General features: G+C 36.3%; 2 protein-coding genes across 4 annotated transcripts in view; both read left to right on the top strand.

Annotated features, from left to right (window-relative positions):
- Window positions 1–2111: 2111 nt before the first annotated feature.
- Window positions 2112–2484, top strand: LOC121324091 (small integral membrane protein 32-like). The gene has a single exon (XM_041265554.1). It carries the CDS (start codon window positions 2128–2130, stop codon window positions 2467–2469), a length of 342 nt encoding a protein of 113 aa, XP_041121488.1. The 5' UTR covers window positions 2112–2127; the 3' UTR covers window positions 2470–2484.
- A 4110-nt stretch (window positions 2485–6594) lies between these two features.
- Window positions 6595–26067, top strand: part of LOC121324425 (protein diaphanous homolog 1-like) — a 136428-nt gene continuing 116955 nt past the window's right edge. For all 3 annotated transcript variants that reach the window (XM_041266282.1, XM_041266283.1, XM_041266281.1), the window contains exon 1: window positions 6595–7288. In XM_041266282.1, coding sequence (XP_041122216.1) covers window positions 7178–7288 — 111 coding nt within the window. In that variant the 5' untranslated portion in view covers window positions 6595–7177. The remainder of the gene's footprint in view (window positions 7289–26067) is intronic.

The raw sequence follows: 26067 nt of genomic DNA, 5'->3' as shown, positions 1-26067 counted from the left end.
CTTATTAACAGTTGACAAATATTGTATTTGTGCTGCAGTTATGTAGCATTAAGCCTCTGTTTCCCTAGCAGTTTTTTTTTTGTTGCCATTACTATTCCCTGGACTGGCAGCCAACCTATATAGTTTGTAAGCAAATAACTACACTAGTTTCCTACTTCCAAAAGTAGAATAACTGTTACATAGCTGTGTTATTGTGTATGAAATCACAGTGTGTCATTGTGAACTAGGATTTGTAGAAGGTTTATATGATACTGTATGCCACTGTGATACTACTACTACTACTAATAATAATAATAATAATAATAATAATAATAATAATAATAATAATAATAATAATAATAATAATATATGTATTATTATCTCAGGGTTGAGGTAAAACAAAAACTATATTGTGAAATACAAATATGACATTTTTTATAAATGCGTTACCTTGATTATTGTATTCTGTACAGTGTGTATGGTTTAACATTTCAGCTATTACTAGCAGTGTTGTTCAGCATAAGCCTACAACAAACTGGTTTATACAGTAGTTTAAGCTGTGGTTCTGTCTCTTTAAGAGCAGAATTATAAGCAAGAACCCCCTCCTTCCATCTCCCCTAGACATTCTGCACAGCCCTGAAATTGCTCCACTCACTTTGTCTCGAATGAAGAGCTGCTGTGAAAAATAGTCGTCACATATTTTCACATATCTGTGTTCTTTGAAGCCTGGTTTGTACAGTGAGGGGCATCGCTAAATTGAGTGTATAATGTTTAGATTGGTCCAAAACAGACCATGGGACCGGGTCAGGCAGTATACTGATAAGGTAATGTGATGTGTTTGGTCAAAAATCATCACAAAAACCAAAACAAACAAACAAAAAAAAGAACAACGCTGAACGTCAAAGACCGTAATAACTGTCAAAGAAGACAAGAAAAGATACTTGGGAGTTGTTTTTTTTTTGCCTTTTCTTTCTCTTTTTTTTTTTCTACGAATGGAAACTGCAGTCCAGTTGTTATAGCAGAATCACCCCAACATGTGTTGAAGCTGGCTTGAGGAATTCGTTTGAAGAAACAGCTCTCAAAGTTCAACAGAAATCATTTTTAATGCCTGTTATATACGGCCTGGTACTCATGGGGATAATTTGAAACATAGAAATTTGTAGAAGTCTGATTTGTTTCCCATTGAGATTAAAAGCAACATATTTTCAGGATTAATTCAAATCAGTCATTTGTCTAATCTAACTGCGGGAAGTAAATATTTTCAATTAAAGATTTGGAAAATTGCCATTACTTTTGAGAACTTGAAACTAAAACAAACTCATTTACCAAAGCCAACACAGAAAAGTATTTGTGGAACAAGATAGTTGTTATGTAAAGGGCTTGAATGTTTCCAGTGAGGTAATGCAAGCAAATATCTCTCCATGAACGATCGGCTGCACTTCATCGTGAGCCCAAGGCAAGTAAGTCAAACTTCAATGTTTATGTGTTGGAGAAGTTCTGTAAATCAAGCCACGCATCTCCTTCACACACACACACACACACACACACACACACACACACACACACACACACACACACACACACACACACACACACACACACACACACACACACACACACACACACACACACACACACACACACACACACACACACACACACACACACACACACACACACACACACACACACACACACACACACACACACACACACACACACACACACACCACACACACACACACACACACTGTTCAATCCAGGGTCTGCTCAAAGTAAGTTCAAAACTTACGACAAGTAGGTCCATTATTATAAAATATATTATATTATATATTTAATAAATATAGACGAGTTTCATCAAGTTTGGATCCATTCCATCTTAAATATATAAATATATATATATATATATATATATATATATATATATATATATATATATATATATATATATATATATATATATAGAGAGAGAGAGAGAGAGAGATTATTTATGTAATAATACATGTTGGAATGCAAATAATATTGCATCACTTTACAAATAAGGGGGACTTGCTGCAACAAGTCACCAAGGTTACATGCGCTTACAAAGCTATAACATAATTTTTCTCTTGTCACCCCTGGTCCCGCCCCCGCTTTGCAGTTGGAAATATGTTAAGACTTGAGAAAATGCTGAAAGAATTATTCATAAACTCAACATTTGCCGCAAGCCTTGAACTGCTGACCCAGACGAATGCGCCTGCCCTAAACACTGCCCAGAGTTCAATCAGCGTTGCAGCGCTGCTACGGCCAACTGGTAGAGGAATGAGGGATGGGGAGTTAAGTAAACCAGATCTAGTGACCTACGTGGTAATTTTCTTTATTATGTTTGTTCTGGTGGTGATGATTGTGCTTTTCATTAACTGCCAGCTGAAGAACACCTTGTTCGCCACCATGCCCTATGACAGGTCGTTAAGAGAAGCACGGGCCACCTCGAAGACTGCTAGAGTGTGACAACGGGACAGATATTTTTTTATTTCAACTTGATCACATCTAATTAGGTGAAGCTGTGGACTTGGAATGGTCAAATGCAGTTCTAGACGACAAATGTAAACCGTCTATTTGTAATTGCATATAATGGCAATACCACCATTTAAACAGCGTTTAAAATTCCCGTTTAAAATTGTGCCACAATACGGCCTCCGTAACACTTGTTTTGGGGTTTTAAACTGGTAACACTGCATGTAAACAGCATCCAATAAAGAGTGTTTCAATGTGACTGGTGTGATATATTTATTTATCTCTGTATGTATGGGATTGCTATGTCTATTGGTTTGATATTATTTTAAACCAGCACCCGTAGTTAATGTTAAATATTATATTTATCGGGCTGAAACAAATACCTACTGAAGAGCCTGATATTTAATTTTCCATTTGGAAATTCCAGCATTCGCTGGGCCTTAGTTTATTCATCAAATCATCAAATCAAATGCAATGCTATCAAAATAATTTTGCTGCTTCAAGAAAAAAGAAACAAAAGGCAAGTTATATTAACACTGATAAAGACGCAGTTTTGTCTTTCTGCCATCAGCCTGTTGCTAGTAGCTGTTCTTATGTGTTTTTTTTTTCTTCATAATAACAGCAGTTCTTGTTTTATAAGAACTCGCAGAACAGATGTTGTATTTAAAATCTCACCAAGACCTACAGAGATTATGATCCAGAGCCTATATTATGACCAACTATCTAGGTCTAGAAGATAAATATACAGTTCTACAAGACCATTTTTCAATGATTGCTGTATTCTGTGAATTAGATATTTTCTTTTTGTTTTGTACATGGAAACACCTGCCAACCAAGCACCTACTGAATTACAATGTGTCAGATCTGCTGTCTTGCCCAACATGAATAAAACAGACAATAGTGAGATGCAGCTTTTATATACGAGGGGCATCTAGTTTATTTACTCTCCATATTTCATGTGTTTCCCATGTTTTGTCCTGAGGTCAAAGCCAATGTTAAATAAACAGTTAATATGGTATGATTTCCAGCTATACCATTACAATAGTTTTCCACAGTATTTTTGCACAATCATTTTTGCAGTTTTACCATGGTTATACTATTAATTTACCATATTTTACCCTGGTTTGCCATGTTTATTAGTATAGTTACAATACCTCACTATTCTTTGCAATGCTTACCTATGGTTTGCCCTGCTTTCACTATGCTTTAGTACACGTTGCTATGGTTTTACTCTGGGAAACTTTTATAATAAAACTATGGAAGGGAATACTAATAATCACCAAGGAACCCTAATCATAATAAGGGTATAAGAATGTTTTTGGAAACAAACATAATCAATATCTAAACTGACTGAACGGTTTCTCTTAAAGGTGTAGCTTTAAATCAAAATCAAATTGCATATGCACACTGGATTGTGCAGACCCTGCTGACACCTGAAAGGATACCACTGCATCATTCACTGAGCTTAAACTCTGCATATCACCAAGCACAAATTGGAGTCTATAAATAGCCTACTTCAGCTTAGTAAGATTGTTTTTTCAAATTGGTCTGGGCGTTACTAACTCTTATATAATTGTCCCAGAATTAAACTAATTTGTTGTTTTAAACATTCAGTGTAATCTAACTGTACCTACGAACAAACTGCACTCCCAATGCAACATTTCATCAACCTGTACTTTAGTTTACATAACTTTGAAACCAGGGGCTGGGTTAAACTGTCAAGTTAGGTATGATCTGCATTTAACACAGATGTCATTCTCACCATTGAAGTTAAAAACAATGGTCCTGCTTAAGTTTATAGGTTACATGCAGCAATTTATTTGTGTTTAATTGAAGATAATTGCATTGTGTTTTTAATAACAGTCAATTAAGCAATTATGAAGTGATATTTGTAGCTTATGCTTTATTGCAGATTGTATATTAAAATATTCTAGTCATCTAGTTTTGTGTTGATTATATACCAGCTACAAATCCTAAATTATTCACAAAACATTTAGGACTGTTAAAAAAATAATAATAATAAATAATAAAATCAGTTATACAGTTCATAAAGTCTTTGTGCCTTAAAAAAATATTATTTCAAATGTTCCTTTAAGTTTTGAAAATAGAGCCATACCTGTATACATTGAAAGAATAACCCAGTCCTTTACATTTACACTTCTAGCTATGCTCTGGCATTACCGACAACTTTGGCTATGGTTAGATATCTGGTGAAGTGTCCAGGGACAGGCTACTTAGTCCTCTGAGTGAAATACGGATGAAACTAAGAGATATGACTTAAAGGTGACACATATTATGTAATGTATATGTAGTACTTGGCCCATTCCTCTACTACCACGAGTTACCCTAAGGCAGTGGTGCACAACTTAGGTTATGGAGGGCTGGTGTCCCTCCTGATTTTTGTTCTAACCATACCCTAAATTTAAGTGGACCAATTAAGCTTCTAATAAGGGCCAATAAAGTTCTTTAGGGTGCAGCTGGAATAAAAACATGCAGGGACACTGGCCCTCCAGGATCGAGTTGTGCAGCACTGCCCTAGAAACTAGAGGACAACAGGTACAAACAAAAATGAATATAATAAATTTGTAGTCTACTCACCTACACCACATAATGTTTAAAGCAGGTACTAGGAACCTGTGATTTACTTCCAAATAACAGCACTCATACACCTTCAGATTTGTATAACTTAATTGGAGCAGCTGTTACCCCACCCCACCAAGCAGCAGGCACAGACACAATACCAAAAGTAGCTTAGTTTCTTACACAATGTTCAGAGAAACACAATATAAGCTCCACTTTTTGGCTAGGAGCCAAAATATCAAATAAAAGAAGTTAAAAAAAGGAACAACAACAAAAAAAAAACACCATAAAAAAGGGGAACACACACACACACACACACACACACACACACACACACACACACACACACACACACACACACACACACACAGAAAAACTCTGTGAATACCAATCAATTGCCTTTCTCCTCAGATGGCCCCGAACTCCTTCCACCCACTTCTCCAATCAATGCATTTAAATCAGGTGTCACAGCCCTCCAGATTAAAACACCACATCTGTCCAAAAATACAATAATAATAAAAACACAAATCCCCGTTGGTTTTCCCTGTCAGTGGTTCATTGTATCCCATGTCCTCCCTATTTTTCAACAACCTAAACTTTCACTACACAATGCATTGGGTGAACAACATTCCAGTCAGGCTCGGATCACTTCACTTAGCCTTTGTTTCTGACACATTTTTAAATCGTAAGGGGACACTTCAAGGCTCAAGACTGATCTGACAGCTTCTGACACATTGCTGAATGGTAATTTCACCCTTTTGCACAGCAGTTTGCAACAGTCCTGGTTTTACTATCATCGTAATTACAAGCATATGAGCTTATAACCTGTACATGGTGGTTAATAATAATAATAATAATAATAATAATAATAATAATAATAATAATAATAATAATAATAATAATAAATAAATAAATAAAATAAATAAATAAATAAATACATAAATAAATCAATCAAACTGGAATGAATAAATCAAACTGCTAAACAACAGGAGTCATTTTCATTCATGTTTATGTATGCCTATTTATTGTACTTATCATTATAATAGCGTTGTAGTGTTAAAATAAACACTCCTTCCATGCCTGGCTGTACATTATCCGCAAGGCGGCGATAGTGACCTCGATTTAATAAAATAAGGATTGCATATTATTATATGAAAGGTTATTTTGTACGTTTCATAACTTTAAAAAAAAAAAAAAAAAAAAAAAAAAAAAAAAACCTTCAATAATGAATTTTTGGAAAATATACTCTATGTTGGAGCATGCTATACACTTGCACACTTGGGATTAATAGTCACACAAATATCAGTTTTCAAAATTAAATTCAGTTTTAATTTAGTTAAATGTGCTTTAATAAAGCTAATTTACTGTATAACAACACAAACAGAACAAATAAGCAAACAAATACATAAATAACGGGATACAAGACTTTGAAGTAATTTCGTATTTCTCACCAGAAGGTGGCACAGTAGGCTACCCAAGACGAGTAAGGTCATGCTCGGCTTTCTATCGCTTGGTTTTGCTTCCTGCATTCAGGTGAAGTTTTGCCATTTTGGTCCTTCCCTCGTTTAGTAACCTGTTTTACTGAGACAGGAAGCGTATTTACAACAAGTAGTGTTTATGATAGCTGGTCCTTGACAGGCATGAAAACAAACTTATGGGAAACCTGGGTAATAAAATAAGCAACACGTGTGAAGGACAAGTAAATATTAACAATAAACTACTTGTTGGAATACAAACTTTCAGAATCGTAACTGCAACTGTGCGTCGAAAACTAATAGCGTCGTGGATTATAATTTAGTACTGGGCATGTACAACTATTGGGAAGACTAGAGGATAAAACAAATATATATATATTTGTAAAAGAAATACACGTTCTAACTCCGTTGCTGATATTTGAGGTTGGTTTAAATTTCCCTCCTTTTTTAGCAAGGTGGTGAAAGAGGGGGACTTCTAGTAGAATTCTGCCCTGCAGCCTGAGCTCAGGCCTCGGGGATACAGTCTAGAATTCTTCCCCGGGAAGGAAGATAAGGATACACGCTGGTTATACACATTTATGTGGTTTAAAGGGGAATAAGGAGTCGCGGGGGTTGGTTGTGTGTATTGTATTCATATTTTAACAAAAATGGATCAGCAGTGTGGTAGCTCTGCGTCTGCTGGTGTGCCTTCTTCCAAAAGCACCAAAGACAAGAAATCAAAGAAAAATCTGGATGACGGAGACGGGAAAAAGAAATTTGTAAGTAATTCAATTATTAATTTCTATTGTTCAGCATCGGAATATGGTGTATGTGTTAGAATGTAGCCATATATAAGTGCCATCTAAATTAAACCGATTCCATCTTACGAAAAAGTGAACACAAATAATAATTGTTTATTTTCCAGATGTTTGTTTGTTTATTTATTTATTTATTTATTTATTTATTTATTTATTTTAGCATATAATACAGTGTACCTTTTAGTCCTGTTAAGTTTTAATGCTTTGCAATAGGGAACGTATTTTACCAATGTGCTAGATAATATATAGGGGGAGGGAGTTTCCAAATTAAGCATGAGTTTACAATGTCAGTGCATCTTTCATACAGATGTTTTACTTTATCTGATTTTAATTCAGTAATTGTTGCAATCAGTTCCTGTAGCGTGTTAACTGTGTTGTAATTTAAAAAAAAAAGAAACAAAAAAAAAGAAAAAACAACTTCAGATCCTAACGCAAAATTGCAAGAATTGTACTTTTTTTAAAAACCGAACATTCAGTATGGAAGGCAGCACTGCATGTTCTGTAAGACAAAATGACCGAAACATACTGTCCAGCTCAGACTTTCTGAACGCTCAAGCCAAACAGCAACATTTTTAACTTCCTGTCATTTAATGTCAGTGCATGGTAGTTAAGATCATTCATCTCAAGACACAACACATCTAAATGCAGACATCTGTTTAGTTTTGAAGGTAGAGAGTGTTATGTTTCTGAGCTACAGTAGTACTGTATTGTACTGTATACAGGGCAACAGTCTTGTGTATTAAATGCTAGGCTGTACAAAACAAGCAACAAAACAAAACATGCAGCACAGACGTTTTTGTGAATGACTGCAATGTCTTTCAGTACACCTAGATCATTATTATTGTTTGTTTATTTAGCAGACATCTGTATCCAAGGTGGCATACATAGACTAAGGTGTGTGAACTGTGCATCAGCCCCAGAGTCACTTACAACATCTCACCCGAAAGACAGAAAACAAGGCGGTTAAGTGACTTGCTCACAGTCACTCAGTGAGTGAGGTGGGTTTTGAATAGGGCATTAGTTGCTATAGCACATTTTGCTCATGCTCACTACAAAAGATTTAGAAGTGAGTAGTTTTTCGAGATTTACAATTATACTGTATTTACAGTATAATTGTAAATCTCGAAAAACTACTCACTTCTAAATCTTTTGTAGTCATCTTTGTATTACTTTAGTATAAATACATGTTAATTTGGATTCATATTTATGTTTTTTTTCTGACTTTATGTGAACGAAAAGACACACATTTTCCCATTTTCCCATTGGAAATAGTGATATTTTGAAATATCACTGTCCTGGTCACAAAAGCAAAGTTTGTGGGGAATAATAGCCATGTTGTATACTTTTGAGGCATAAGCAATTAGGAAATAACACTTACTACCCAGGAACCAATTTTTTTTTTTTTTTTTTTTGTTACACAGTGTTATAAACAACCAGTTCAGATATACACAAAATGTTCACAATTGCTAGCCACCTTAGAACTGTTTTTTAGTTGCCATGACGACTGCAAAGAGCTACTGCTCTTTTTATCACAGGGTTTGAAAGTCGTTTCCTTTTACTATACAGGGCTGCGTGACTGCTTTTCCGACCCAGAAGTCTGTCAAAGATAACGGCAGACATTAAAAACAAAATGCATTTTGTGTGACATTGAAGATATTGCACAGGAAAAGACACATTAACAACTATTGCAGCTGGCTAATCTGTAATGCATGGGCCAAGTGATAAAGCATAATTTAAGACAAGTATTTGAGGCCTGTAACTACCAAAAACCATTGACAGAAAAGAAAAAAAAAAAAACATAGGCCAGCAGTACTACATAGTACACCTGAAAGGTCTGACCTTGCAGTTTGTGACTAGGTTCAGTTGTAGCACTGAACGTATCTTGTTCATTACACAGTGCTTGTGTAATTAACAAGATACATTTGATACCAACTCAATTTCAATACCAATTCAATTTATATTACATAAAAATTCAGTACCTAACCAGTAATAAAACACAGAGACCGCTGTATACAAATCCCTTATAGAACTGTGGATAGTGATGTTTGGTCTGTACTGCTTCAGTATGGTGTTTATTGTGGTGCGGTTCAGATTGTACACTAGGTCAATTCGTAATACTGGGCTCCGATTTAGCATCTGCTGTAGTGTATTTAAGGTAGACCATCTGCTCCGTTAATACTTTGGTGAATGCCATTCGCCTGCCAAAAAAAAAAAAAAAAAAAAAAAAACATTTACAAAACCTTGCAGTTTAGGAAGAAAATATGGATGTTTGTGAAGATGCTAGTTTGCTCAGCTGGTCGCTGAGACCGTGCATTCACAGATGACCATGTTTTGTTTCTGAAAAATAAAAGCACAAAAAGGGTGCTGCTAAGCTAGGCAGCTAGTTTCCTGAAAAGGTCATTTAAAACTTTGTACTTTAACACAACCAATCTTTGCACACTCCACTGGAAATGGTTTTTATATTTAATAGGTCTTTTTTTTTTCTTCTGTAGTGGGTTTCTAGGCATTTTGTTAAGTACAACATATTTTTTGTGGTTATAGTTCATGTGACCTACAGTGGTTAAGCATGAGTTGTGGACATCTGCTGTTTATTTCAGGCTACTACTGTATGAGGCTACTTTACCACAATGACATTTGTCAAATAAACTCCAAAATATGGGCCTAAACCTGCCTTTATTATTATTTATTAATGATGATCTATAGGACCACTTTACATATTCAACTTTTTTTTTTTTTTGTCTGTTGCAAATCCCCATAAACCAGTTGGGATTATGATCCATTTGCAGAAGTAAAACTTCCAGTTTCTCCTCAGCATTCTTATCCAGATGTAAAGGATGTCTTCCTAAATCATGCTTGTATAGTATATTCGTACTCAGGCTGGGGCTGTGTTATTCTGTTCTTTGACCTGTCTCAGGAACATCATGGTTTCCAAACAGTCCCCTAACAATGTAAAACTTGCCCTGTAAAACCCCTATCCAGATACAGTATTAGGCCCAGATGTTAAAGCCAGTATCTGAATTCTGTAATGTGTTACGAACCTACTGGTGACATCGTTCCGATTCCACCCTTCAGCACTCCAGCAGTGATTTTCTATATGGTTGTGGGGTCTCTGGTGAATTGTGTTTTCACAATCATTTCTGTAAAACACACTTTCTGTCAAACACACTTTCTGTAAAACACACTTTGCAGTACAGCCAGGATCTGCAGAAGGATGCAGCCTGGAAAATAGTCTTTTTGCAAACTCTAATTACTGTAGTCTCTCTGAAGTGACAACGCTGGCTTGTTAAACAGGTAAAGGATCTGGTCAGTGTGTATCCTAGAGGTTGTCTCCAGAGTAAAGAAATGGTTATTGGATCTTCGTTGACCTTCGTATATCCTTTACAGCAAGTGTTACGGTGTATGACAGTATGACATACTAGAGTGATCCAGTGGACATTGTAAAGTGATTTCCATGGTTTGTTACGTGTATCTTTTATGTGGGATTTTGTGATGGACATGAAAGTAAATAAATATTTGGGAAGAGGGACTAAATGCAAACAACATACATAAGTATTTCCACAACAGCTCTTTTCTGTGTTCCAGGTTCTTGCCATCTCTACCATCAACAGGTTTCATTTGCAGTGACAAATGTCTGCGTTTCCAATAAGTGTTTAGTTTTACAGTTTCCTTAAACCAGAAAATGCTACAGTTACTAGAACACAAGTTGTTGAAACTGTGCTCTCCCCACCCCCAAGCCACTCTGCCTCTAACAAGCTTCCTGTTTTTATTATTAGACAAGAAATTCACAACTGTTAAAGAAAAGATCAAACTAAGTGGGGCTAAACACGATCATGTACTGTACCAATGGATCAGCACATGTAAACTGAAAGAATGAATGGTGCATATCTGCCTGAACAAATGTGTGAAGTACTGCAAATAGTTTGTTTTCCCAAGAACTAAACAGGGCCTTAGCCTAATACCCCCCCCTCCCCACAAGAAAAAAGAAAAGGAAAAAAAAAAACATTGAACAGTTATATTTATTTTTGGCTTTGTTTTTGCTGTTCAGCTTATAGTTACGCTTGTGAATCAAGTCTAACCAATTAGCTCCATACTAAATTTAGCTAAAGAAAGAAGACCCTAACTAATCATTCAGCAGGCTGTTGTGACAGTGTTAAAATTTTTTCCCCAGTCGGTAGTGAATGCCAGTGATAAACCACTGGAACTTTGTGTTGTTTTGCTGTGCACTGTTTAAAGACCTGTCCTAACCATGTTGCCGTTTTCTGTTTAAAAATGGAATGGTTTATTTAATTTCAAAATTCAGGCAGGAAATGTTACATTTCTGTAAGACTGAAATTACGGCAGTAGCAATTCCCAAGTGAATCGATGACCTTTAGAATTTCGCTCTGTTGTACTTCCATGCACTACTGTACTATATTGGGTACGTTCAGTATCGTACTGTACAATCCAAAGCAGAACATGCAGGTAATAAAAAACACATAGCCTATTTAATCCTTACAGTAGATTGCTTTATTCTACGTAACATTTCCCCAAAAAATCATTATAGTTAAATATCAAAGGGGACATACTCAAAAATGATCAAGTAGGCCAACCTTTCGACTACTGTAGTGTCTCCACAGTAATGGGTGTTATTTAAGCTTACACCTAGTTATCATTGAGAAGGGTCAGCCCTTCAATCCAACACATACAATATGAATCATTACATTTATGAACGTACTAGCTGTTTGGTGTTTTTGATTTGCATTGAAGTTTTAAATACTCACAGTGCAATTATATGACTCTGTGAAATTAAACCAGACAATGGTATGCTGTGCAGTGCACAGTAACCTTTGGCATGCACCACAGCAGCACTTCAGCTGAGTGAAGGCCAGACAGCTAGTGGCTGTTAATGTTAAGCATCTATATCAGAGTATTTGTCAGTGTTAATACATTCAACTACACTTGTACTGGTATTCTGTAGTGCATGGTTTAGAACCTGGTTCAGAAGTACTGTACCTCTTAATGTGCCATGATGTTGTTTTAACCAGGTCTTTCTCTCTGTCTTAATTTGTGTAGATTTTTTTTCTCCACAGCAATCATTGTAGCTACATACAGTTTAGGTTGCTCTATAGTATATGCACAGGAAAGCAATGCACGCTTTAAACAAACAAAATAACATATTCGTGGATGAAACAAAAACCTGCACTGCTGGGAAGACTTTGTACCTTAACACAACCCCTCTTTGCACAATCCAACGTAAATGGGTGTTTATATTTAAGAACTTTTTTTTATTTTTAATTTAGTGTGTTTCTAGGCATTTTGTTAAGCACAACATAATTATTTTACACAGGAACAATGGCAACAGGTGTGCATAGTATTTAGTACATGTGACCTATAGTAGTTAAGCATGAGTTATGGATAGCTGGTGTTCTAGGATACTGCTGTATGAGACTACTTTGCCACAAAAGCGCTAGAGCACATATTATCTTAAATTGGTTATCAATAAGCTAAAGCCAATATAATCAGCACTGACAGTTTTATGATTGCTTTCAACATCTAGTGATAGAGTATACACAGGCTTCAGTGTATACAAGTAATACATAATACAATGGTTTCAGGTCACAGGTGAGTAATGGTTTGTTTATTCTTGTTTTCTGAAACCCTGCTATTGAATTACTAATGTGTGATATGTATTTCAAGTGTTAGTGTATACCGTCTTCAAATCGCAATAGAAAACACAAATATTTAATTAAATAAGATCTCTTGCAGGGGTGTTGATGAACTACAACATTTGCTGACAACATTATAGTTTGTTGCAAATTGCCATTGCCAAAATAAAGTTTGCTCTTCCTAAAGCTGATATGTTCTGAATGTTGATGCCTTTAGTTGGGCCCTGAGATGTGAAATTTGAGGTCTTTCGGTTGGGCTTTCTCTAAACTAGTTTTGCTGCATTGTATTCCTAATTTGTGGTATACGATTTAATTTACTTGGTTTCCATTGATTTAGCAAATATTTGTTGATAGAGCTTTTTTGTTTGGAAGAGAATGCACTCCAAACACCGATCAATGTTTTTTCATCACTTTTACTATAGTTTTTCAGTGTATCAGTGTGTAGAACTTCTATTATCTTGGGAACTAGTCACTTGAATTTAACAAAACTTTGCAAGAACATTAGTTAGAAGAATTTACAGTATTGAAACACTGTGAAACTCTCTCCAGCACTGCAGTTCATACACTGTCGTTACACTGACATAAGCAGACAGTATGCCGGCAGTCTCTGCCGTCTAGCAGGTGCTATGAAACTAGAACTCTTGTATTAATTACCCTATGCAGTATTTATAGATTTTATGAATATTTATTACATGCAGACTTAAGCAAGGATGATGACAAAGTGAATGAGTTTTGTGAAAATAATCGAGGATATAACGATCCTTTGGACTCCATCATCTCAATACAGTATTTCTGGTTACTCTCATCTAAACTTTAATGTGTATTTTTTACCTGATGAAAGGCATTCTACATCTGGCATGTAGTTTGTCATGAAATCAATGTACACATTAAAAGGAAATAAAGAAATGCTCAGTCCCCCTATCTCCATAGCTTATGCCATAGCTCATACGTTTCCAGTAGATTTTGATTAGCGCAAAGTAACAAAAGCAAAGGAACCTTAATACATTCTCTGCATAACTGTTTCAGGAGATCTACAGTTCCCCGTTTTATAAAAAGGTTTCTTTGTGAAACCGTTTTAAACAATAGAATTATAATCCATGCACATTTTAAATCTGCTGTTAACTATTTCAGGACTTTGTTAAATTACAGGAAACATTGCATGTGCTTCAGGCACATGAATTACTCTTCATTATAACTTGTCACAGTGCAGAATGTTTTGAAATAACTGCCTGGTTCTGTAATAAATTTATTTGATCGTATGTACCTGTATTAATATTGTGCTCCTGAAAGGTGAGGGTCATAGGCACTCGTTTTGCTTGTGACTGGATCCAAAACCCAGGTTTCCAAAGTTGAGACAAATACCCTGGCTTACTGTACCACTCAACAAGCAATTACACCTCATGGCTATTTCACTACTTGAAGTAAGTTCCCAGTTGAATAATACAAGTTGTACTTAGTTGCATGCATCCTAAGACGGTGACTTTGCTTGAGCACAATTGCTCAATATCTATTAGCCGGGCTCCAGGGATACAAGTGTATTATTTGGTATGTGTATTTACAGCAAACAACTAAGTTGTGTGTTTCATATATCTCCATCACCTGATGATTTTTGTTAGAGAGCTCTTTGTTTGAGGAAACTGGGTATTACTGTAGTCTTGCTTGTGAGCCTATTACAGTAGCTTTGCTTCCCTAGGATTCCCTCTCCTACCCTGTGCCCAGGATACTGTACTTGACTTATGGAATGTAAAAGTTCAACTGTCAAAACAGGCTTATTTAAGATGAGGCTGAACACACATGCAGTAACAAGGACAACTGGGTGTTCTAAATGTGTGAATCCAAGTTTAATGTTATTCATTAATCTTTAGAAACAGGGCTGGGCACAGTCACTCACGTCAAAGATGTAATAATGATATTGTAATTTTAGATTTCAAGTAGTTTAAAAAGCGAAATATAGAAACACAAAAGCCCACTTTTCTCACGACTTCGGTGTTCCTGCAGTGACCCTTGGACTGGGTGCACAAAATTCCAGCCACGCAAGGTTTTGACAGAGCTCTGCGCTCCCACTCATTGCAGATTTACTGTGAAATCCTGGCTGATTGTTTCGTAAATGTTTTCGTAAACACTGGAAAGCAACTGCTACCATCCCAATGCAGGCTTTTATCCTGCTAGTATTTTGAGCGCTCCATACTGTAGTAGCTACACTAAAGTATAGTGCTAGTTTGTAGTTTCCACAGTTGAATGCTTTTTTGGGTACTGTGTTCAAGGTTGAGCTTTCCCAAAGTTTATTTCTTTCAATGCTACCTGCTTTTAATGAAACTATAATTAGCAATTTAAACCATAGCCATTTCTTAATTGAATTATATTTTCTGACGACTAAGAAATGAGCACAAAACTTTTTTTAGCTGTACAATCCTTAAAGGAAATTGATGTATAGTCACTACACTACACACCGTTGGTTTCATAAAATTAAAAGACATTCTGTCTGGAGAAACGACTCTTTTTAAATCTTGCAAATAACACTGCAGAATTAGGAACGAAACAATTGAGAGGATTAATTATTCATTTACATTAAAAGGGGTGTTATTTAAATTACAATCGGTTAATAGATAGCAGTGAACCTGTTTTAGAGCAGAGTCAGTCAACATACGCCTTTATCAGTGTTTCCTATTTTATCCTGGTTATTATTATAATGCCAGTAAAACGCTAAACTTAATTTGTGGAGTACTGTACATAGGATTACTCTCACATGACATTGCTGGACTGTTACTAAACTGTTTCATATTTTTTATGGTTCTTGTAAATGCCAGCAATAAGCTAAACAGGTCTTTTCAAAACTTTTATTTGTAGACTGAACTACTGTGTTAGTGGAAGACTAACCAAACGTAATAATTCTTAGGTTTTCCTGCTTATTTTAATGAGCAATAAGCCAAGTGATGTCTATAAACATTATGTCTTCAGGTGCTTTACTTACCATTACAGCAACAAGAGTCTGATTGAAAAAAGAAATAACATGGTAATATTTAATAAATTTACTTATTTTAATTATTAACATTATATTTATATTTAAATGCCATATTTAATTAATACATTGATTAAAAAAAAGTGGGAACAAATAGAATTGGCCACTTCTGAAAAAACAAATTTGGTATTCCCAGGAATGGAACAATTAGTAGCCTTAAAGATGGTTACAATTGAAGGCAGTGCAGATGCCAGTGTTTTATGCAGTAGTATAATGCAATTTTATGCAGGCCACCAGTTAAGCATGCAGTCTACGTCTATGCTAACAAATGACAGGGCTGCATAGGATCAGAGGCAGAGCCACAGTAAGTAAAATTGTTGAGATACTTATGTTGGAATATTGTTTAATAATTGTATAATACATCAAAAATATATTAAAAGTGTTAATGCGTGGTCGAAGGTTTCTCGCTGATAATTTACCCTTTCTCAGTCAAAACGGCAAGTTTCTCAGTATCAAAAATCTTAGAGGGAATGCTGTTTGCTACTTTTAGGTCTGTCTACAGTCTGAGGCCAAACTTTTGTTTGTAGGGAGACATACTGTACAATACTTTGTCATTATCTGGTGTACTTCGGTATTTTAAAAGTATTATTTCATAATTACTTGGGGGATGAGTTTCCCTCAGTGTACGTGTACTACAATAGCCCATCCATTATTAGAAATAAAGTAGATAAATTAGAAGCTACAATAAGTGCATATAACTTTACCTCTTGTAATGGCTTTGGTTGATGTATTAATATTGTCTCCTATATTTAACCTTTTTTTTTTTTTTTTTTTTTTTGTTAATCTGTATTGGTGGCTATTTTACTCTATGTATACAGTAAAAAAGTGTAGTCACACTGACCATGACGTTGTAGTAAACCATGTTTGTTTGCTGGTTTCCCCCATCTTCAAAGGACCTGCATTCCACATTGTAACGTCACTTTGACCTCTGCTATCTCCCTGCTTAAGAGGAGATGGACAGCAAGGCTGATAATATCGTAATGGTAATACTGAGCTAATCAGTGGTACACCCTTTGTCAAGAACTATTTCAGTCAGTGTTCTGTACTAGCCCTCTCTCTTTCTTTCTCTCTCTATCTCTCTCTCTGTCTCTCTCTCGATATATCTATATAACTATAATGTTTTGTCTGGATTCATAATTTGACCCCATCCGAAGCTAGTGTTGGTGTCATTGTGTTTGTTATGATTGGCCAGCAAGCAAAAACAGTTGTGGATTTTGTATTTTACTGCTTGTGCAAATGAGTTGCTTTAAGCAATGGATAATCTGCTTTGGCATGCCTTGTAGAGTAGTATGCTGTGAATTGAAATTGGGATTTGTGTTTTTCATTTAACAGTTTTAACAAACTGCATTTTCCTGCAGACTATATTTGAAGTTATATTCCTACACATTTCTGGTTTCAGCTTATCAATTTATTAGCTTTACTGTAGCATTATAACTGATTGTGAGGCACAAAAGAAAAAAAAAAATGTCTCCAAGTGTTAAGGTAGAGTAGTAAGCGTCAGTGATTTTCCATGTTTATTCTGAAGCAGGACAAATATGCTAGTTGGTTTCGACTGAAGCTACATCTGTACTGTAACTCATTTATGTATATAAACCTAAAACAAATGATTCAATTGTCCTCAAACACTTTGCACACTTTTATATTATACAGGTTCTAAAGGCAGGTCACAGCATGAAAACAGGGCACTACCCAACTGCCCTCACTCTGTCCGTCATTCAAAACTCAGACCACGTAGGATCAAAAGAAATAAACAATGGCGCAGCTATAGTACCTCTGTTTCATGGCAGTTCTGGTGATCCCCACAGACCGCATTGCCCCCAATTAACGTCATGCAGGGAAAACGTATTCTCAGATTAGAACTTTTATGCATTCCACCTCTGCCTCGATTTAATTATTAACCTGGGGATTCTATAGAAGGCAAAGGGAAAAACCCTACCGTAACTTTAAACAGAACAAGACCAATCCTCTCACTCCCTCTTGGTTATGCACAATTCAATGAATGGGTTCTTTCTGGGTGACCCAAGTGGAATTGTCCTTGAGCTCCCATTTTATATTGAATCTTTCTCCACCACTGCAGATGTTTGCCTAATTTCCTTTTTGAGTTGATGTTGCAAAAGTATCTGTTTTGTATGTGCATGCAAGGTTCTAGCTGTTGCTTGATCACAGTGTTACATAGAACTGGCAACAACTGCTGCTTCCTGTCTTCAACCACAAGCAGAAGTGTGCCTCCCCTGCAGTGTCTGTTCAGTTTGTGCTGTCTTGTATGTCACTTTGTGTTGTTGACGAAGCTTCAACACAGTCTGTCAATGTTTAAGACAACACCAGCAGCTATAGCTCAGTGGGTAATGCTACAGTCAGTATATGCTAAGCTAGAGAGCCACATGAGGGGGAAGACAGAACATGCTTTGCACTGCATCCATACTGTAGTTACAGTAATTATGGGTCCTGTGAAAGACTGTAATAAAAATAAATGCCACAAAAACAGTTTCTGTCAAGTGATCAGCTTCAGCAGCATTTTAAAGACCTCAGTATGTGTTTCTACAGTACACAATACACACAGATTTCTGTTGCTGTTGTGTTATGGTGTGGGTCCAAGGGCTGACAGACAGAGTGTCTGCTGTGTACATCTGGGGCAACCCCCAGTTCTGTAATCGATGCCACAGTCGCTATGTTTTGATGGTAATAGGTAGTCCTACACACTTCCTCTCACCCCCCTTCACAACTTGAGCATTGACACACTCTATTCATTTCAGTACTGTTACCTTAGCATGGTGAAAATAAGACAAGACTTCCACAGTATAGAGCTGTAAAAACTAATCTGTGCTCAAAGATTTCCTTCAGACTTGGTAGCTTGTACATGCTGAGCCAATTCATGTACTGTTATTGTTCTTGTATTTTTTTTTTTTTTTTTTTGGACTAACAGTTATGTCACTGAAAGGAAGTATGACATTTGGTGTAACTAGAAACAGTACAATGTACACTACTTCTACTTAAAATACCAGTCACACCCTTGTCACTTGACCAACCTCTTGTTCTGCCCACTGCAGTCTGTGTTGTAGAGGTCAGTCCCAGCTTGTTAAATGAGTTGAGAGATCCACTGATAGTGCTTTTCAGAGTGCCCAGTGTGTTTGCAACTGCCTGTCTGGTTTCCTTTTAGTAAGAGACTACTGCTATCAGCTGACAGGAAATGGTAAGACAGGTAGGGCATTCATTTAGAAAATAGCAGTCTACAAATCAGAGTATTGGAGCTCTAGACCCGGCTCTAAGTTAACTACTCCTGCTGAGTAATGTCTGGTTTTAGTGACTGCGATTTAGATACTGTCTGACGTGAGGTTCCAGCAGTGTCACAGGGCTATGTGATATTGGTGATTTATTGAAGTTATTAGTTTGGGGTCAGGGTACAGTTTCCTCAATCTGCTTTCCTCCTTTTGCTTTGAATTGTATGCTTCCGACGCTGTGATCCAGCAAACACTAAACAAAATATAAATCAGTAACAAATACTGTTTTATTTAAGTAACATATTGTAAGGTATTGAAATTTTAGATATCTATGGGGGGGGGGGGGGGGGGGAGGGGGAGGGGGGGGGGGGGGGGGAGCTTATTAACCCCCCCTTGTCAGTTAAACTTGCCGGACGGGCAGTCAGGACAGGGCTCTATTTGGAGAGTACAGTAACTAATTTAAGATCTTGATGGAGGATGAATTGAATAAACAATTTAGAAAAGAGTTGGAACAATGACCAGGACTGGTCTACTTTGGCCACTTCTAACATACTAAGAGTATACAGAAAGTTTGTAAGTTAAACAAAGAAAACAACACAACCTTTTTTAGTACATGTTAATAAATAACATTTCACATAATTGTGATTGCCTTGCTTGAGGGCACCAGCAGCATGGCAAAGTATAAAGTGAGAGAAATAATGTTGAACAACTGTAGCTCTTGGAGCGAGTAAAAAAAAAAAAAAAAAAAACCCTAAAAGAATATAAATAATTGCATGTATCTTTTTTCCTGTTTTAAGTATTGCAGTAATGACTCCCCCATGTGAGTACATCTCAATGATTTCCTGTTGAAATGGTGCAGCAGGAAGCTTGGTGCTGCTCTTAGGGTGTGTCATGTGTGATTTGGAAGAATTAAGTAATGGTGTGCCAACTTGCTGCATCTTACACTGGTGTCAAGCATAATAAAGCATTCCGTTTATCTGGCTGTCATGGCAACCAGTAAACAGCGTTATTACTAAATGCTGACTCTTAGTCATTTGTTGAATGTATTTCTATATATACCCAAATGCAGCAGATCAGTAATTACAAGTGTACATAGTACAGATTATCTAAAGTGCAATTGTAGTAATTTTAAAAAGATACATTAAATTAAATATGCATTGTTCCCACACTATAAGGTAGCTCTTTATAACACAGAACTGGTGATAAGGCAGGATGGGTATGGTTCCCATTTTGAGAGTATGTAATGAGAGTCGACCAGCACCTGCATTCTCATTATAAAGCAAAATACAAGTAACACTGCCCCTTAACTGACATTTTGTTATTGGACTAATGGGTCATGTAAACAAAGAAAAGTGCAGTATATGGTTTGCACTTTTCTAAAAAACATGATTGAGTACACCTCTGAAGGAGGAGGCCTCCCGGTTTTCTTATGTTTGTTTTTTAAAGGGTTGTTCAAAGGCAGATGTATGTATGTATGTACAGTACTAGTAATTGTTTAAAATGTTTTTGGTTAAGCTGGCATGGCCTAGTGGCTGTACTGTACATTGGGCTTGGTAATTTGAGACTTCCTTTGAACTTACAGTAATTCAATTATTGTCTGTAAAAGATTTTAGGGGTTCCGCCTCTATCACACTTCTCCAAGCTACAGTGTACTGTAACTTATTCAGATATCATATGGTGATGACAATATTTCTATGGTGAAGACAATATTTCTGTTTCCAGGTATTATTTTATTATTTTATTTTTTTTGGTCAAGGCAGACTGGTCTTGTTCTTGGCAGCAATTTATCTTCATATTACTGTAAACTGTCAGTTATGCATCAGCCCTTTGTGAGATGTGAAAATTTCTAAAATTAAATATTGTATATTGATTTTCCTATTGTTACTAAAGCAACAATCCCAGTGTCCACTTTCAGGTGGTATAAGGCGGTGTCAGGTTAAGATAGTAATTGCAGGGATCGAATCACTGGAAAGGAATCCAAGTCAGTTTGTCATCTGGCAAAATATCTCAGTTGTGCATGAAAATAAAACATTTATACCTACAAGTATTCTATGGTTACAGGGCTCGCAAAATTTTGGTAATGGTACTTGCCCTTCGGGCAGTCTATTGTAGACATTTGGTTGTCCATAATTGACCTATGGACTGATTTGTACAAAGTACACTACTTAATATAGGTACAGTATCTCAGGGTTCATACACTTTTTTTTCCAGACTTCCATTTGTTTTACCCAGACTTGTGTTTTAGTTAGTTTCTACTAGTTTTTTTTTTAATAGTTGTCCACATTGGCGGGCAGCCGCAGAGCATTATAACTTTTTGATCCAGAGCAGAAGTTGCTCCTGGTTTTGTAAAAGTATTTGTCAGAATGTGGAGGTGCATATCTAGCAAGAGACAATGCAGGTATGCAAAAGAAAAGTAAGATACAATCTAAGAAATGCCCAATATTTGAGAACTACGTTGCATTATTTACAAAAAGAATATACAAAGTTGTATATTGCAAGCATACTTGTGCCAAAATAGAATAGTATAATGGTACCAATAGTATATTAAAACCTGACAATTTTGGCACAAGTATACTTGCAGTATATTTACTCTTTTGTAAGGGATGATATTGGATTCTGATCCAAACTTGTTTATACCCTCTGTTAAATGTTGAACACTATTGGAGGTGGTAAATAACATAAATGAAATAACAAATGTACACATTATATGTTAAAATGTGCAAGTGTCTTATATTAAGTATATAAGTAAAATACTAAATACACTACACCTTCGCTATAACAACCCTGTTTGGGTTGGCTATATTCTATTCATTGAAGAACACAGTACAACCCCACCCCCCCACCTAAAAAAAAAAAAAAAAGCGCATCAACAAAGTTTCAGTTTTGTTTCAGTTGTAAATGCTTATTGAGATCGTGGTTCCTTATTTAAAAAAAAAAAAAAACGCTTTGCCGTGCCGGTTGCATAGAGCTTTTTTTTTTTTTTAAAAACAGTATTTAATCATACAATAAAGGCTATATAGCGAGGATGTAAGTAGTATATCTACACTTGGCTGACGGTTTGGATCCGAGACTGTTGCTGCACTCCACTCAGTACTGTAAGTTACAAGCAAGCTCCATACAATTAAAATAAAATGACCGGTACATTTTATTAATCACATTAAAGAAATGAAAAAAGCGATGTTAACATGCTACGTTGTAAATCAGAGTCAGTAATAATAACTATCATTATGTGAGCGGAATCTCGATTGAGAACCCGCTGTTTGATTAAAGCACAGAACGTTATCTTATTATAGAGTACAAAATTGGGTTGCCCATCAAGCAAGCAGCCAAAAAAACTACGTTGTCCGACAGATTTTTTTGGTTGTCCCGGAATGTTGGGCTAGCGATTTTGCGAGCCCCGAGTTAAGAAATCCAGCATTGCAATATGCACTGAGGGAGTGGCAAAAGTGCCTCCAGCACTGCTTGCAAATTTCTGATTGTGTTTTCAGGCTGTATTTGGTTTGAGAAAGGGCTTTCCTTGGCTTCCCTTTTTTATGACATTTGTAACATGTACCATACTGTAACTCATGTTTGTACTATGCATTGTGTTTTTGAACAACCATTTAATCTTAGCTACAGTCACTAGTGTACCAACAAAATATGCCTGTACCGTACTGATGATGCTTAATATAAATCTGTCTTTTGTTCTTTTTAAGGTGGTTTATATTTTCTGTTTAGAGCAAAGGGCCTTTAGAGATTGATGTACTGTGTAAATGTGGCACAGCTGAAGAGTAAAATCAAAATGCAGTTTTAATGCTTTTTTTTTTTTTTTTTTTTTTTTTTGTCTGTCAGATGTGCATCTTATCTGTTGTAGTATGCAGAACCCTTCCACTTACCCTGAATGCCTGGCATTCCAGTATGGTGAAGTACCTTCCAGAGATCCAACACGGTTCATGTACTGGCCTCTGGAAAATATACAGAATTAAATATAGGTTATGATAGACTGAAAATGGAGGAATTTTCCAGATGATTGCATTTCTCTTTGTGCCTCCCTTATGAATGAGAATGAGTGGGCCTCTTTTACAAGAGATTCAGTAATTGCTGCTGGCATGCCTGTCTTACAAACACACACACACACACACACACACACACACACTGCTGTAGTCTATTCTTCCCCTTTAAGTGTTGTCTGTTATGTTTCCTTCACTGTTTCAATCAAACATTTATTTATTTTCTGACACTGAGCCACTTGAAGATGTTTTGAATCTTGGCCATTGACAAGTTAAGCTTGTAAAAGCATTTGTTTATTTCCTTTTTCATTGTAGCGATGAACTCCATGGAAGCACGTGAATTGCTTTTGAATCTTTGGGGATGTTCTGAGTTGAAAGAAGATAGTAGTTTATTTTAGGAAACTTATTTTTGGAATTTGTGTTTTAAAAACTTGGAGGGACCTTGTACTTTAATAGCGTTCTTTTAGGTTACCTTCCTCACAGCCACCACTGTAACTGCTGGCAGGCCACACTGACTCTTAGTTCAAAGAAAAACAGAAAATTGATTGATTGAGTGTTTTTGAATTACTGTACAGTAGTATGTTTCCTTGAGGTGAACAGCTGTTCCTTTGTACTCCTTGCAGAACTATTTAAGGAATGCTGCTCTGTAACAGGATTCTAGACCAGAATGGTCTCTTCCACAGGGACAGTATGCTGATACTTTTACATGTTTCACTTGGCACATGGCCTAGTGTACTGTATTCCTTTACTGTGAAACCTGCCAGGGATTACTAGGGTACATTTCTAACAGTTATTTGGGAATCTTTTGAACAACATCCTCCAGCTATTGCATCATCACAAGACACCCCCCAGCTGTCCATAGTGTTAATTCCCAAAGGAAGATTACTATATAGGAACTGTTATCATGACCGTACATTGCCTAATGTATTTGACTTCTCAAAATATGTTGTGCTCGAGTACTCAAATATGTTTTTTTTTTTCTGAATTCCCACTCCTAATCTGAAGCACATACAGTACACGACACCCCTGCTCAGTCATTTTCCACTGTATTATACGTTATGATTTCTTTGTGGTAGTTTGCATTCTTCCATTATGTACTTTACAGTGTACATGGGCTGTGTTGACTTCCCAGTTTACTTGCTGTGAATTGCATTCCGCCCTCCTTGAGGTGGTATTGCTCTTCTGTCGCTCTGAACTAAACAGACATGTGCTGTTTATTTGTAAAATAAATAACAAAAAAGGGACCTGCCTTTTTAGGGGTATGTTTTTGTTACATTGCTTAATTTTCCGACATCAGTCAGCTATTTTCTGAAATGTGTAAACTGTTTTTTAAGCTGTGTTGTCCAGCATACTGTAAATTTAGTCCTCTGTTATTCTTGTTTCACTTCATTCCTTTTAATCTGTTTCTCTGCTTTTCAATTCATGGTGAACCAGCCAATCTCAATTGTAGGAATGACTGAAATGCTTTGAGGAAAGGTGAGAAAGGAGGTGTCCTATTCCAGCACTCATTCTGAAGCATGGGGCTTCAAATGGTCTGAGTGTGTCACTTAATGTAAATTAAATACTGTAAACAGATAGGCCGCTAATATAGATTAGCTAATAACACATACACAGTATATTGTGAAATGGATGATCATCAGTTAGGTCAGCACGTATCTGTCCTTGAACCCACAGTCAAACAGTTTTGTGATCTCCACAGGGAATGATCTCTGCATGTATTTATGGTTTGAATCAATGTTTCTGTTTAACTATTTACTTGAAGAATTATTCTGAATGGCAATTTATGAACTTCATGAGTAACTCTTCATGAGTAACTATTTAGCTACTGAGACCTGTCCCTTGCATATTAAAACAAACTTAGAAGGTGCAGTATGATTGACTTTAAGGGAGTTGACATCCTACTAATTAGACATGAGTCAGCCAGGAAATACACATGCTTTATGCCTTAACTGTATAGGTACAGTAACTCTTAGCTTTTATTCTGTAAAAGACCAAAGATATCGAGACCATGATAAGCACAAATATCAGAAACCGCATGTGGTTATTGCCTGTGCTTTAAATGTATTACTATACAGAAGTGCCAGGTGCTAGTGGGATACAGATTTGACTTACAATCAGGTGGTACAGGGAAATGCAAACATGGAAATGTTGTTTTGCCCATGCTTGTATGCATGTAGTACATAGCTTGTTTTACAGCTGTGTTGCCTGACCAAAGATGATTTCAGTGTGCAATTTCCTGCCCCATTCCCCCCTCCCTCCTACTGTAACAAACAAATACCAAAATGCTTTTCACATTGCTACCTTTAAATTACACTGTGTAACAAAATTTTTTGTTCCTGGGTAGTAAGTGTTATTTCCTAATTGCTTATGCCTCAAAAGTATAGAACATGGCTATTATTCTCCACAAACTTTGCTTTTGTGACCAGGACAGTGATATTTCAAAATATCACTATTTCCAATGGGAAAATGGGCAAATGTGTGTCTTTTCGTTCACATAAAGTCAGAAAAAAAACAACATATGAATCCAAATTAACATGTATTTATACTAAAGTAATACAAAGATGACTACAAAAGATTTAGAAGTGAGTAGTTTTTCGAGATTTACGATTATACTGTGTTACATAGTGTTATCCAACAGCTGTAAGAGTGATCAGTGGCTTGCCTTGCTACTGTTCAGGCAATGCTTGACACTAGAAGCCCTGCGGCAGTCATTTTAATGGTTTTTGTTGCGTTCGTTTACCTTTCTATCCGTATGTATTAAATAGTCTCGCAAAGCATGAAACGCAGGAGTGCAGAAATAGGAGATATATTACATTATACCTAAAAGCCCCAGGAGCAGTCACATTGACCGGCACACAAAAAAACTATG

Source organism: Polyodon spathula, chromosome 12 (assembly GCF_017654505.1).
Source record: "Polyodon spathula isolate WHYD16114869_AA chromosome 12, ASM1765450v1, whole genome shotgun sequence".
In the NCBI taxonomy this organism is placed as follows: Eukaryota; Metazoa; Chordata; class Actinopteri; order Acipenseriformes; family Polyodontidae; genus Polyodon; species Polyodon spathula.
The sequence above is the reverse complement of the archived record's forward strand: the minus strand, read 5'-3'. Positions and strand labels throughout refer to the sequence as shown.

Bases quoted from the DNA above. Each gene is read 5' to 3' on its own strand.
- LOC121324091 (XM_041265554.1), top strand. From the start codon at position 2,128: ATGTTAAGACTTGAGAAAATGCTGAAAGAATTATTCATAAACTCAACA.